Consider the following 15231-nt stretch of genomic DNA (forward strand, 5'->3'; position numbering starts at 1 on the left):
TCAGGTCGGAGTTGGTGCTTGTTTCCACGAGTCAAATTGGAAGACCAAGAAAGAGTCCTCGACTAACCTGTACCCCCTGTATATAGCCTCGTTATTGTTATTTCATTGTGTTGCTTTTTATTTAGTTTTTTTCTACTTTAATTAATTTAGTAAATGTTTTCTTAACTCTATTTTTTTTAACTGAATTGTTGGTTAAGTGCTTGTAAGTAAGCATTTCACGGTTAAGTCTACACCTGTTGTATTCGGCGCATGTGACAAATATAATTTGATTTGATTCAAATAGATTTTTCTCAGCCTGAGTTTTTTTTCTCCCGCGAGTTCCCAGTTATCTTGAACGTAATGAAGTCTCAAGTCGGAGATGTTCGAGTGTTTCTTGTGTTTTGCATGTTACTGTTTAATAAAAAAGAATAATCAAAAAAGGAAGTTGTTTGAACGCGACATTTGCTTTTAGTGTCGCATAATGATTACGTAGGAGGAAGGATCGTAGCTGATTTGCACTCCGTCTTTCCACTCCTAAATGATAAGCTAGGTAGCTACATTTTCATTTTAAGAGAAAATGAGAGTAATATACATATTGTATGTTTTGATATCGAGTGTACTTGTGAATGCGTTCGAACCAATCTCAACCACAATTGTCGGTGCGGGAGTAACATTAGGCCTAGCAGCAGTGGGGAAGAAAATGTACAATCATTTACATGAAAGTTGCGAGTCAAAATGGGTTGCTTTTAATTCAACAGGTATGTGTACAGCTAAACTATTAGATGGTTGAAGTGTTTGTTTACGTGGTTTACTTTGGCTATTTGATAATGTAGACACAGTCAATCCCTTTGCGTTTTAGTCATCCAATTGCATATTGATCTCCACCAATATACCATTGGCCTACTTTAGTGGGTCATGAAATATTGTGTGGTTGACGGGCAGCTTAAAAAAAGAGAAAACAATACCTAAAATCTATAAATGTATAATTCTTGTGAAATGTACAGTACCAGTCAAAGGTTTGGACACCTACTGATTCAAGGGGTTTTCTTTATTTGACTATTTTCTCAATTGTAGAATAATAGTGAAGACGTCAAAACTGAAATAACGCATATGGAATCATGTAGTAACCGAAAAGTGTTCAACAAATAAAAATGTATTTTATATTTGAGATTCTTCAAAGTAGCCACCCTTTGCCTTGATGACAGCTTTGCACCCTCTTGGCATTTTCTCAACCAGCTTCTTGAGGTAATCACCTAGAATGCATTTCAATTAACAGATATGCTAAAAGTTCATTTGTAGAACTTCTTTCCTTGTGTTGTGTTGCGACAAGGTAGTGGTGGTGTACAGAAGATAGCCCTATTTGGTAAAAGACCAAGTCCATATTATGGCAAGAACAGCTCAAATAAGCAAAGAGAAACGACAGTCCATCATTACTTTGACATTAAGTTCAGTCAATCCTTAAAATTTCAGTGCAGTCTAAAAAACCATCACTCACTATGATGAAACTGTCTCTCATAAGGACCGCCACAGGAAAGGAAGACCTAGTGTTACCTCTGCTGCAGAGGATAAGTTCATTAGAGTTACCAGCCTCAGCAATTGCAGGCCAAATAAATGCATCACAGAGTTCAAGTAACAGAGACATCTGAACAACTGTTCAGAGGGGACTGTGTGAATCAGGCCTTCAAATCAAATTGTACTTGTCACATGCGCCGAATACAACAGGCCTTAGAGTGAAATGCTTACTTACAAGCCCTTAACCAACAATGCAGTTTTAAGAAAAATACCTACAAAATATTTAAATTAAAGTAACAAAATAACAATAGTGAGGCTATATACAGGGGGTACCGGTACAGAGTCAATGTGCCGGTTATTCGAGGTAATTCAGGTAATAGGTACATGTAGGTAGAGTTATTAAAGTGACTATGCATAGATAATAAAAGAGTAGCAGCAGTGTAAAAGAGGGGGAGCAATGTAAATAGCCTGGGTAGCCATTTGATTAGATGTTCAGGAGTCTTATATGGCTTGGTGGTAGAAGCTGTTTTAGAAGCCTCTTGGACCTAGATTTGGCGCGCCGGTACTGCTTGCTGTGCGGTAGCAGAGAGAACAGTATGACAAGGGTGGCTGGAGTCTTTGACATTTTTAAGGGCCTTCCTCTGACACCGCCTGATATAGAGGTCCAGGATGGCAGGAAGCTTGGCCCCAGTGATGTACTGGGCCGTACGTACTACCTTCTAGTGCCTTGCGGGCAGAGGCCGTGCAGTTGCCATACCAGGCAGTGATGCAACCAGTGCTCTCGATGGTGCAGCTGTAGAACCTTTTGAGGATCTGAGGACACATGCCAAATCTTTTCAGTCTCCTGAAGGGGAATAGGTTTGGTCCTGCCCTCTTTACGACTGTCTTGGTGTACTTGGACCATGTTAGTTTGTTGGTAATGTGGACACCAATGAACTTGAAGCTCTCAACCTGCTCCACTACAGCCCCGTTGGTGAGAATGGGGGTGTGCTCGGTCCTCCTTTTCCTGTAGTTCACTATCATCTTTGTCTTGATCATGTTGAGGGAGAGGTTGTTGTCCTGGCACCGCACTGCCAAGTCTCTGACCTCCCTATAGGCAGTCTCATCATTGTCGGTGATCAGGCCTACCACTGTTGTGTCATCGGTAAACTTAATTATGGTGTTTTTATTTATTTTTATTTAGAGGGTGGATCAGCTTAATATTGAGGAAAGAATGTTGCTTCCAATGTAATTGTCTGCATCATTTCCAATCCCCCATATTTTTTGGGTAAATATATATATCCATACACGGATGCATATATATACATACACATACCTATATAGACATACATACTTTTTAAAAGAATATACCTTTATTATTATTCCCCGCAAACCCTACCACCGATTCCCCCAATTGAAGTAAACTAATAAACACTTCTGCTTCTACCTTCAATCCATACACCTTATACACATTCTACAGACACAGTCTACTTTACAATAGTTGTCTCTTGTTTGTTCTTAGTCCTTCCTCTATTTCTGATGTCCATCCAGTTTGATTTCTATTTGTAACTATGCTATTTCACAAAAGTTCCGAACCTATATACATTTTACAGATACCGTATGCTTTACATTGTTTATCTTGTTATTAGTCCCACCCTTCAGCTCCATTCAATCCCTCCCATCTGTCTCTCAACATCATCCATTTCGGATTTCTACTTGCCATATATTTTTCAACTGTGCTGTGATGCTTCACAAAATAATTGAACCTTCCTATTCTCATAGCTTCTACAGATTGTAAATTTAAAAACTTTTTTTTTGCTAAAATAATTATTTTATTATTGATCGATTGACTATGGCTTTTCAAATCACCCAGTATTGCTATCTGTAGTATTAGTATTAATTCTTCAGCCAATCCTGGACCTGTCACCAAAAATGAGCTACAAATGGACAATACCAAAATAAATGATCTAATGACTCTGCCTCCTCACAGCAGAATCTGCAGAGCTGGGAAGATTGTATCCCCCCCCCCATATGTATTATATCCTGATGAAGATAGTTTGGCTGTCGAAACGTTGGTATTACATTTTTGCATCTGAGCTCCTAGAGTGTGCGGCTCTCTTTTATTTTTATTTTCACGTTTCTACTCCGCTAGCCAGCACCTCGTCTTTATAGGTGTGCGTTTCTTTTTCTTCTAGATCCCCCATATGTATAACATTCTATTAGTTGCAATAATTTTGTATCGTAATTTATATTGAAAAATGTGAAGATTTGAATCTGGCGTTGTTTTGCGTATCAATTCGGAATGGGTACATCCAAAATCTCTTCCCAACTATTTTGCAATTTATATGACACAGCTGTCAGTTTTTGGTCCTTAAATGAAATTGGTATATGTTTTTATTTATCACACTTTTCTTTAACCATTTATGTTCTTTAATACAGGGCTGAGAATACACCTTTTTTCCCCTTCTACTTTCCTCTATCATTTTTGTGGTAATGCTGCAATTAATTGGTTGTAATTTTGGGTAGAGCAGACATTTCCATATGTCTATGTTAGCTGCATGTGTGACATAACTCCACCAGTCCTATTTATGATATCATTCACAAAAATTATACCTTTTTTAAAAATTTCTTCGATAAATACAGTTTAAAAAAAAATCAATTAGTATATTTGAATTTAACCACAATATTTGTTGTACTATTTGTTCCGTCCTTTCAGGTGGATTAAACTGAAATTGCAACCAACTTTCTAAGGTTTGTTTAAAAAATAAAGATATTTTGGAGATTATTTCCTTTTCAAACAACCGAAAGTGAGCAGGTATAATCTGAATAAAGGAAAAGGCCCTTCCTGAATATAGGATGAGACATTCGTACCAATTGACTAGAGAACCAGTTTGGATTTAAGTATAACTTTTGTATCACTGATGCCTTTAGTGAGAGGTCTAATGCTTTAATATTTAATAATTTTTGCCCACCGAATTCATATTCGTTATATAAATAGGCCCTTTTAATTTTTATCTGGTTTGCCGTTCTAAATAAAATTTGGATGTTATATGCCAGTTGGCAACTACAGTGGTAGTGGTAATGCACCTTAAAGTTGGTTGCCAACTGCCATATAAAGAACAAAGAAGAGGCCTGAAGGAGGAGAGATTACTAGAAACAATTTTTTACCCTTTTATCTGTGGATGAATTGTCGGGGTAGAGGACCTTGTGCATTTCTGGTAAAATAACAACCCAATGTTTATATCCCAGGACAAATTAGCTAGCAGCCGCTAGCTAAATTGCCATTTAATGTTTTAATGCTTGGCAAAATCAACCTGCGCACGAGCAGTCTGGTCAGCATGTAACTGTACACGCGCCAAATAAGAGCCCCAAAGTGCTGGTGTCATAAAACCCATAAAACCTAGTGGTCAAACAGGGAAATGGTTCCAATCATTTTTCTACCATTTCTTCCCCGTAAGGTATTTTAGAAATCTGAAAATAAGGACTGTGTTTCGTGTAGTCTTACCCTGGCGTGACGTTTTGATAACCATGTAAATCTTTCGGACAAGGTGACTTATCAATATATTTGTCTCTATTTACTCACAGATTCAAAAATGCTAATTAGCATCAAAGTACACAGGCAAAAAATCCCTGCAAGCTCCTGCACATTATCTCTAGCGGACAACGTTGCTTTCAGGTGTTGTGTCAATTTCAAACACACACAAGACAGTTAACAGAATTGTCTATTTAAAGAAATGTTGCCAATTTATTCATTACTACATTTAGCTAACATTAGATTGTTAATCCAGGGATTCTTACTTTTGCCTCGATTTGGCAGACTTGGCCATATCATCATGGCATTTGTAGTTCTTTATGATATCCACATTAGCAGCAAATTAGCATTTCATTTGGGAGGGGGGTAATACAGGTGAATATATTGAAAGTCACCTTGTCCTAGAGAGATTTACATGGTTATCAAAACGTCAAGCCAGGGTAAGCCTTCACTGAAACACAGCCCTTATTTTACACCCTTATTCTACTATAGCCTACACGCCAATCGCCAAATGGGAACAGGCAGAAAAATCGATCCACTGAGGTAGGACAACGTCAAAATTTAATTCACTTTGAGAAATACTGCGAAATGGGAAGGGAGGGCCTGATAAGTCATATTTGGGAATTATTTGGTGAAGTGGTAGTGTTGTTATCACCGGCTATGTTATGTGTGATGATTGTGAGGCGCTATACAAATTTGACAGTTACAAGAAAGGGACTTCAAATAGGCCTATGCACGTGAAGGGAACTGTAACCTAGGCTACTGTTCAAATGGGTTGAATGGAAACTGAAATCTGGACACTGACTAGTCTATAACCACTGACATAGCCTTAGTAGTAACTCCTGCAGATTTAAGCATTGCTTGCAGTAAAATTATACACCAAATGTAGGCACAATTTTGACTCGGGGACAGGAGTGGAGAAAAATTATTTATTTCAGAATCTTGAGAGAATGCGAATGCATAGTTAGCACCTCTACAGCCGGTATCTATCTTTATCAGCATCATAAGCTATTTCAACCACATAAAAGATGCATCCAAGCCCAACTGAAGTCGCATCAGGAACATTTTGGGTCATTTTCACAGCTAAACGTTTTTCCTTCACGAGATGACAGAGAGAACTTTACTGATGTCAACTAGATTGAAGCAATAATTCTGGTGAGCAAGAGTTTATTCCTCCAATGCAACATATGACAGAAGAGAAGCTGCATGTATCTAATTGTAGGAGTTTACCAACAAATCGCCTACCAAAATGTCTGAAATTATAAGCAGAAACAAAGCCTAAATCAGTCAAAAAAAAAGATCCTTCCACCATCTCTGACAGTAGCCTACAGCGGATCTTCTATATTAGCAGGTTAGGGTCTAGTGCTGGCCACAGATTTTCACTTTATCACATATAGTCTGACGGTTGCTGATCGGTTATTAGCAATTGCGAGCGGGTGGGGGTGAACAAACAGCTGACCTGCGCACCACTAGCCTACTCAGCAGCTGGGTCCTACATGCTTAACATGTTATGAATATAACCACCTGTTATTTGTATAGAAATAATGGTGGTGTATTCATAGCACGTCCCATTCATTAACACTTAATAATCAACTCCTTCCCTGTCATCAGGTTTGGAAATGGCCCTAGATCAGAAGCTGTTTGGTCAACATGTTGCCTCCAGAGTCATCCAGAAAGCTGTAACGGGTTTCATGAACAATAAAAACCCTAAAAAGTCCCTGGCGCTCTCTCTGCATGGCTGGACTGGCACAGGGAAGAACTTAGTCAGCCAGTTGATAGCTGAAAACATCTACAAGGAGGGCATGGCCAGCAGTTTCGTCCATCAGTTTGTGTCTACAGCTCACTTCCCTCATCTGAGTCAGATTGAGAACTACAAGGTAAAACAAGTATTTTGTAATATTGAAATACAATATACTACCTTGCAACTGTGGCAGGGAAGTTCTCAATGGAGAATTAGGCTGTAAAAAAAACAAAAACACTATTTATGCATATTCTATATTGGGGTATTCAAATCTTACCCTACAAGTTCCAGAGTACTGATGGTTTTCTGTTCTACCTGATTATTAATTGCACCCACCTGGTGTCCCAGGTCTAAATCAGTCCCTGGTTAAATGGGAAGAATGGAAAAAAGACATTTGAACTGGCTTCAAGGTCCAGATTTGAATTTGATGGTTCTATATGATACAGAATGTATAGCTGAAAATAATTCTTAAATGTATTTTGCGGCTATGCTGTAAAACTGTCTTCACTGCTGTAGATAAGTCTGTGTTTAAACACAGACTTATCTACATCCCTCAGTCTCAGCTGCAGCAGTGGATCAAAGGCAACGTCACCAACTGCCCACGTTCCATGTTCATCTTTGACGAGATGGACAAGATGCATCCTGGCCTAATCGACTGTATAAAGCCCTACTTGGATTACTACGAATATCTGGACGGGGTCTCCTACCGCCAAGCCATCTTCATCTTCCTCAGGTAGGCCAGACAGATCAGCACAGCAGTGTGTGATAAGAAATCATGTGTTGTTTTTGGAGACTTTAGAATTTTTTAAACTGGACTTACATTCAAATACAGTATAGTAGTCATCCATCATCCTATACTTAGCTGAAAATCAGCTGTGAATCAGATACGGAACCACAAAATTAAAGTTGAGTTACTTCAGATTTTGCAAATAAAATCACCACGCGGACCACCTATTGAGGAACCCTGACTTAGGCCCGACATGACCCTAATATGCATTTATAAACTACCCAATATCCGGACCAGTGAAAATTCTGTTCTCGCTAGTAGATTTTTGGCCAACAGGTCTGACCGGGCCAGTGAGAAGAAGAAAACCCCCCACTTTGGACCACTTTTAATATCTACTAGTTTGTTTTGCTCATCTCCATAGCAACGCTGGAGGAGAGCACATCACGCAGGTGGCTCTGGACTTCTGGAAAGCAGGTCGAGACCGAGAGGAGATCAAGCTGCAACACTTAGAACCAGCTCTCACCCTGTCCGTGTTCAACAGCAAGCAGAGTAAGCCACCTCTTTGCCGTCCTTTAAGGCTGTAGCCGAACTTATGCATTTTGGTAACCCTTTTCCATATTTAACAAACCATATACTCTTATGTTCAAAAGTTTGTAGACATCCCTTCAAATTAGTGGATTTGGAAATTTCAGCCACACCCGTTGCTGACCGGTGTATACAATCGAGCACACAGCCATGCATTCTCCACAGACAAACATTGACAGGAAAATGGCCTTAATGAAGAGCTCAGTGACTTTCAACCTGGCACCGTCATAGGATGCCACCTTTTCAACAAGTCAGTTTGTCGAATTTCTGACCTGCAAGAGATGCCCTGTTCAACTGTAAGTGCTGTTATTGTGAAGTGGAAATGCTTAGGCGCAAGAACGGCTCAGCCGCGAAGTGGTAGGCCACACAGGCTCACAGAACGGGACCGCTGAAGTGCGTAGCCCGTAAAAATAGTTTGTTCTTGGTTGCAACACTCACTACCGAGTTCCAAACTGCCTCTGGAGCAATGTCAGCACAAGAACACTTCTTCGGAAGCTTCATGAAATGGGTTTCCATGGCCGAGCAGCCGCACACAAGCCTAGGATCACCATGCGCAATGCCAAGTGTCGGCTGGAGTGGTGTAAAGCTCACCGCCTTTGTACACTGGAGCAGTGGAAACACGTTCTCTGGAGTGATGAATCACGCTTCAACATCTGGCAGTGCGACGGGCGAATCTGGGTTTGGCGGATGCCAGGAGAAAGCTACCTGGCCGAATGCATATTGGCAACTGTAAAGTTTTGTGGAGGAGGAATAATTGTATGGGGCTGTTTTTCATGGTTCTGGCTAGGCCCCTTAGTTCCACTAAAGGGAAATCTTAACGTTACAGCATGCAATGACATTCTAGACGATTCTGTGCTTCCAACTTTGTGGGAACAGTTTGGGGAAGCCCTTTCCTGTTTCAGCATGACAATGTCACTGTGCACAAAGCGATGTCCATACAGAAAGGGTTTGTCGAGATTGGTGTGGAAGAACTTGACTGGGCTGCACAGAGCCCTGACCTCAACTCCATCGAACACATTTGGGATGAATTGGAACACCGGTTGCGAGCCAGGCCTAATCTCCCAACATCAGTGCCTGACCTCACTAATGTACATGGCTGACTGGAAGCAAGTCCCCGCTGCAAGGTTCCAACATCTAGGTGAAAGCCTTCCCAGAAGAGTGGAGGCTCTTATAGCAGCAAAGGGGGGATCAAATCCATATTAATGCCCATATGTTTGGAATGAGATGTTTGACGAGCAGGTGTCCACATACTTTTGGTCATGTAGTGTATGTTTCTCTTAGGTTAGGATTTTTCCCTTTGTTACTAAGCCTGGGGTTAGAAAACTTGGGATGTTATTGGAGACTTTTCAGTCTTCAGTACAAAGATGAGATGAGAGGAATTGGTGGTAGCGTCTTCTTGCCCATCTTATGACTGTGTCCCCCCCCTCCCTCCCTCCCTTTCTGTGTAGGTGGGTTGTGGCACACCAGTCTGATAGACAAGAACCTAGTTGACTTCTTCATCCCTTTCCTGCCTCTGGAGTACAGACATGTGCTGCTGTGTGGCATGGCAGAGATGTCCGCCAAGGGCCTGGAGCCCGACCAGGACGTGGTTGACCAGATGGCCAGAGAATTGGTCTATTTCCCCAAGAGTGATAAGATCTTCTCCGTCAATGGCTGCAAGACCATCAGCGGCAAGCTAGATTACTACACATAGTGCGTGTTTGAGATCGACTACGTTGCTGCCGGCGGCTGCAGACTGACCAATCTAATCATGATGAGTAGTAATTTAGGATGAAAGGTGGTTTGTCGGTCTGATCAGTAATGCTGACTGTAATGTAGACTATCTCAGAGGGAACAGCTACTGTATCTATCTACCTCCTACTCTACTGTGAGCTCTTTCTTAATGAGAACATCTCCGCCAGTCGGGGTGAGGAAGTCAGTGACTGAACCCAGAAAGGGAATGATGACCTGCCCCTCAGGTCTCCCAATGTCAACACAACCATGTGGAGGACATCAACGGTCTCTCTCTGATGGCACTCCCTGAAGATGAACCAATGGACTACTGAGAGAGAGGAGATTGAATTGAAGGAGATAAAAAAAAAAAACACACAGGGAAGTGTTTGATTGGATAAAAATTATAACTTTAATGTGCTTGATCCTAATTTATATATTCTGTAAATGAGAATCTCCAAAAACTATATATTTTCTTCAGGGAATTATGCTGCACGTGAACTCAGTGGCAATTGAAAACTAGTTGTATATTAGAAACAAATGTGGTTTAAAGCTACAATCTGTAATAATTTGTGAAATCAAACGGCAGCCCTGCCACTTGATTTGCTGTTAATCTTAGGGATGCCAGGGCCAGAGAAGTGTAACCACTCTCTCCAAATGAGAGGGTGCTATGGATGCAAGAGATCACACAGTCCATGAGATCAACATGATAGTTAAATTCTTCAAGAATCAATGTGTAAATATTGTTAATTGAAATAACAATTGAACAGCTGTAACTTGCAGATTGCACCTTTTTTAATTGTCATTAATAATGAAATATTGTGCATTTGTGGTGCACGGGATACCCATAAATTGTGTATTTTATATCTGTCGTAAATACAGACATGGAAATATCCACCTTAAAACGTACACCTATTTTGCCTTTGTTTTTTATCCTGACTCATTCACCAGAAGCATTGTGTACATTTCAACATCTGTTGTCAGTTTAGCTTTGTGGGTATACAAGTATTTAGTGTGCAGTCCACAAATTTTTTCATTTTTCACTTATTTCAAGATTGATCCAGATTTGTCCTAAATCGTTTAATTGAGTAGCCCAACAGCCCTGTGTCTGTAAATGTAATGTATTTAAAAAAAATATATATATATAGCTTAATTACAATGAAACAATTGTTTTTTTGTACAATTGTATACTGTGCCTTACAGTTGGCATGCAGTTACTGTTCTCGATCTCAACAATGCACAAGAAAGTATTACAGGAAGGAAGGTTCACTATTTTTCAGTCAAATGTTATGTAGTGAAAATGTGTTTTTGTTTTACTTTTGTTTGAGTACATGCAGTGGTGTAAAGTACTTAAGTAAAAATACTTCAGAGTACTACCTAAGACGTTTTCTTTGGTATCTGTTCTTTACTATTTGTATTTTTGTCATTTTTTACTTCACTACATTCCTAATGAAAATTATGTCTGAGTATTGGAGTCTGCCCCTGGCTATCAGTACATTTTTCAAACAAGAAAATGATGCCATCTGCTTTGCTTAATATAAGGAATTTGAAATTATTTTGACTCTACATACTTACGTATATTTAGAACCAAATAATTTTACACTTTTACTCAAGTAGTATTTTACTGGATGACTTTCACTTTTACTTGAGTAACTTTCTATTAAGGTATCTATACTTTTACTCAAGTATGACAAATGGGTACTTTTTTTTTTTTACCACCGATTACATGACATATCAAAAAGGTTAAAGGAAATGTAAGAACTCCTACTCTCTTCTTCCACCTGGTGGTCTTGAAGAACGGGACCGTAGCACTACTACCAGTCTGATGGTAAAAGATGTCAGAGGATTGGTTGCAATAGAAACACAAAATGAGGGGATTGATCATCAGCAAAACTGATCCTAGGTCAGCACTCATTACCAGCAAAACATCCTATTTCAGAATTAAAGCGTCTCTGATTAGGAGTGCATATTGAATAAGATTACATGGGTCGTGGGGGACCTAATCTTAGATAAGTCTCCTACTCTTAGACTATGAAAATGGGCCCAGATCTAAGCGTCTGGAAATCTGGCAATGTTGACAAAGTCAAAAGTTCATTCCATGTTCAGTTTACCTGTGACAATGAGGGAGTGGAGCTCACTGTCAGAGATGTTATGACAGAAAACGTCATTCTTATTAACACAGGTGTAGTGCCCTTGGTGGAAGTAATCTGCAGCAGGGAAGAGGAAGGCAGCAGAGTGATTGACAGCTAGCTGGGTCTGTGTTCTGTTGTCGTTGGGGAAAATGAGGAGGAAGACGACTCCTGGGTAATGTGGAGCAGGTGATGTGGAAGCTGTGGCCCCATAACACCTTTGGCCCCTGGAGCCCCCTTCCACTGGGGCAATCAGGGCGTTATTAGGCTGTAGCAGTAGATCTGAGCAGATCACCTCAGCATAGGATGCTACTGAACCAAAATCAATTACCTGGCATCCTTTCTACATATGTGGACAATACTCTATTGCCAATTTAGAGGGTGCTGAGGAATATTTTTTGCTCTGCTCAGCCTAGGAGTTATTTTCTCCACCCATACAGAAGTAATAACGGCATAGTTCACATGAGAGAGAGATTTATCGGGGTTCTGCAACACCCTCAGCACCCTGAATTCCAGAGGCTATGTGCTTGTGTAAAGTATAAAACAATTAAAAAACTAGTTTTGTCACATACACATTATAGGTGCAGTAAAATGTGTTGTTTTACAGGGTCAGCCATAGAAGTACAGCGCCCCTAGAGCAAATTATGGTTAAGCCCCTTGCCCAAAGGCACATTGACAGATTTTTCACCTTGTCAGCTCGGGTATTTGAACCAGCAACCTTTCGTTTACTGTCAGAACACTCACCCCTGGCCCAACGCTCCTTTAACTGTTAGCTCCGAGTGCATTGTCTGTAATAATCATATACACATAGAATTTAATTCCATTGTTTGCACTGAAACTGTCTGCCTTAGAACGAAGCCCACTGTGGGCAGCCCACTCAGTACCATTGACTCAAATGTAAATGGTTATAGAATATATACATCAAATCAAACTTTATTTGTCACATGAGCCGAATACAACTGTGAAATGCTTACTTAGGAAAGATTTAAATGCAAATGCAAATCTATGACGGTATAATGTCTATTCACTCTATTCCATCTGACTGTGCAATCCACTGTCAACCCAGCCAGGAACGTTATAAACTTGATCTCCACTATAAAAAGCGTCTAGACATTCTGACATTTCTTTTAGACTAACATTTAGTCTAGACTAACAATCTCCAACTGTCCCATAGTAGTGAACGTGTAGGGGTTGGGACGAGAGACAGGTAGGAAGCGTTTCTTAGCCAGTCGAAATCATGAATCAGGTGGCATAATTTTTTATGGATACAGTGCCTTGCAAAAGTATTCATCCCCCTTGGTGTTTTTCCTATTTGGTTGCATTACAACCTGTAATTTAAATGGATTTTTATTCAAATTTCATGTAATGGACATAAACAAAATAGTCCAAATTGGTGAAGTGAAAAAAATAACTTGTTTTAAAAAAAATCACAAAAAAAACAAACTGAAAAGTGGTGTGTGAATATGATTTCACCCCCTTTGCTATGAAGCCCCAAAATAAAATGAGGTGCAACCAATTACCTTCAGAAGCCACATAATTAGTTAAATAAAGTCCACCTTTGTGCAATCTAAGTGTCACATGATCTGTCACAAGATCTCAGTATATATATACACCTGTTCTGAGAGTTCCCAAAGTCTGCAACACCACCAAGCAAGGGGCACCATGAAGACCAAGGAGCTCTCCAAACAGGTCAGGGTCAAAGTTGTGGATCAGGGTTGAGTTATAAAAAAATATCAGAAACTTTGAACATCCCACGGAGCGCCATTAAATCCATTATTAAAACATTTAAAGAATATGGCACCACAACAAACCTACCAAGAGAGGGCTGCCCACCAAAACTCACGGACCAGGCAAGGAGGGCATTGATCATAGAGGCAACAAAGAGACAAAAGATAACCCTGAAGGAGCTGCAAAGATTGGAGTATCTGTCCATAGGACCATTTTAAGCCGTAGAGCTGGGCTTTACGGAAGAGTGGCCTGAAAGAGCCATTGCTTAAAGAAAAAGAAAACAAGTTTGGTGTTCGCCAAAAGGCATGTGGGAGAATCCCCAAACATATGGAAGAAAGTACTCTGGTCATATGAGACTAAAATTGAGCTTTTTGGCCATTAAGGAGAACACGGTGGTGGCAGCATCGTGCTGTGGGGATGTTTTTCCATCGGCAGGGCATGGGAAACGGGTCAGAATTGAAGGTATGATGGATGGCGCGAAATACAGGGAAATTCTTGAGGGAAACCTGTTTCAGTCTTCCAGAGGTTTGAGACTGGGACGGAGGTTCACCTTCCAACAGGACAATGACCCTAAGCATACTGCTAAAGCAACACTCAAGTGGTTTAAGGGGAAACATTTTAATGTCTTGGAATGGCCTAGTCAAAGCCCAGACCTCAATCCAATTGAGAATCTGTGGTATGACTTAACAGCAGAACCCATCCAACTTGAAGGAGCTGGAGTAGTTTTGCCTTGAAGAATGGGCAGAAATCCCAGTGGCTAGATGTGCCAAAGCTTATAGAGACATACCCCAAGAGACTTGCAGCTGTAATTGCTGCAAAAGGTGGCTCTACAAAGTATTGACTTTGTGGGGGGTGAATAGTTATGCATGTGCAAGTTTTCAGTTTTTTTTGTCTTATTTCTTGTTTGTTTCACAATAAAAAATATTTTGCATCTTCAAAGTGGTAGGCATGTTGTGTAAATAAAATGATACAAACCCCCCAAAAATCCATTTTAATTCCAGGTTGTAAAGGCACAAAAATAGGAAAAATGCCAAGGGGGATGAATACTTTCATAAGCCACTGTAGGCCACTCAGGAACATTCAATGTCGTCTTGGTAAGCAACTCCAGTGTATATGTGGCCTTGTGTTTTCAGTTATTGATCTGCTGAAAGATGAATTTGTCTCCCAGTGTCTGTTGAAGTCTAAACCACGTTTTCCTCTAGGATTTTGCCTGTGCTTAGCTCTATTCTATTTCCCTAGTCCTCGCCCATGACTAGCATACACATAACGTGATGTAGCCAGCACCATGCTTGAAAATATGAAAAGTGGTACTTGGTGATGTGTTTTATTGGATTTGCCCCAAACATAACACTTTGTATTCAGGACATAAAGTTAATTTCTTTGCCACATTTTCAGTTTTACTTCAGTGCCTTATTGCAAACAGGATGCATGTTTTGTCATATTTTAATTCTGTACGGGATTTCTTTTCACTGCTATTTAGGTTAGTATTGTGGAGTAACTACAATGTTGTTTCATCATCAGTTTTCTATCACAGCCATTAAACTAATTGTTTAAAACTCACCATAGGCCTCATGGTTAAATCCATGAGCTGTTTCCTTCCTCTCCAACA

General features: G+C 40.1%; 1 protein-coding gene across 2 annotated transcripts; it reads left to right on the forward strand.

Moving 5' to 3' along the window:
- Positions 1 to 447: 447 nt before the first annotated feature.
- LOC115101093 (torsin-1B-like) lies at positions 448 to 11148 on the forward strand. Of its 2 annotated transcripts, none has more exons than XM_029620279.2 (5): positions 448 to 529; positions 6614 to 6879; positions 7301 to 7476; positions 7892 to 8019; positions 9504 to 11148. In XM_029620279.2, exons 2-5 carry the CDS (start codon positions 6622 to 6624, stop codon positions 9746 to 9748), a joined length of 807 nt encoding a protein of 268 aa, XP_029476139.1. In that variant the 5' UTR covers positions 448 to 529; positions 6614 to 6621; the 3' UTR covers positions 9749 to 11148. The 2 variants fall into 2 exon arrangements, with proteins under 2 accessions (XP_029476139.1, XP_029476138.1); XM_029620278.2 differs by having other exon boundaries at positions 450 to 737.
- The last annotated feature ends 4083 nt before the right edge of the window (positions 11149 to 15231 follow it).

This window comes from Oncorhynchus nerka, linkage group LG19, assembly GCF_034236695.1.
Source record: "Oncorhynchus nerka isolate Pitt River linkage group LG19, Oner_Uvic_2.0, whole genome shotgun sequence".
Lineage (NCBI taxonomy): Eukaryota > Metazoa > Chordata > Actinopteri > Salmoniformes > Salmonidae > Oncorhynchus > Oncorhynchus nerka.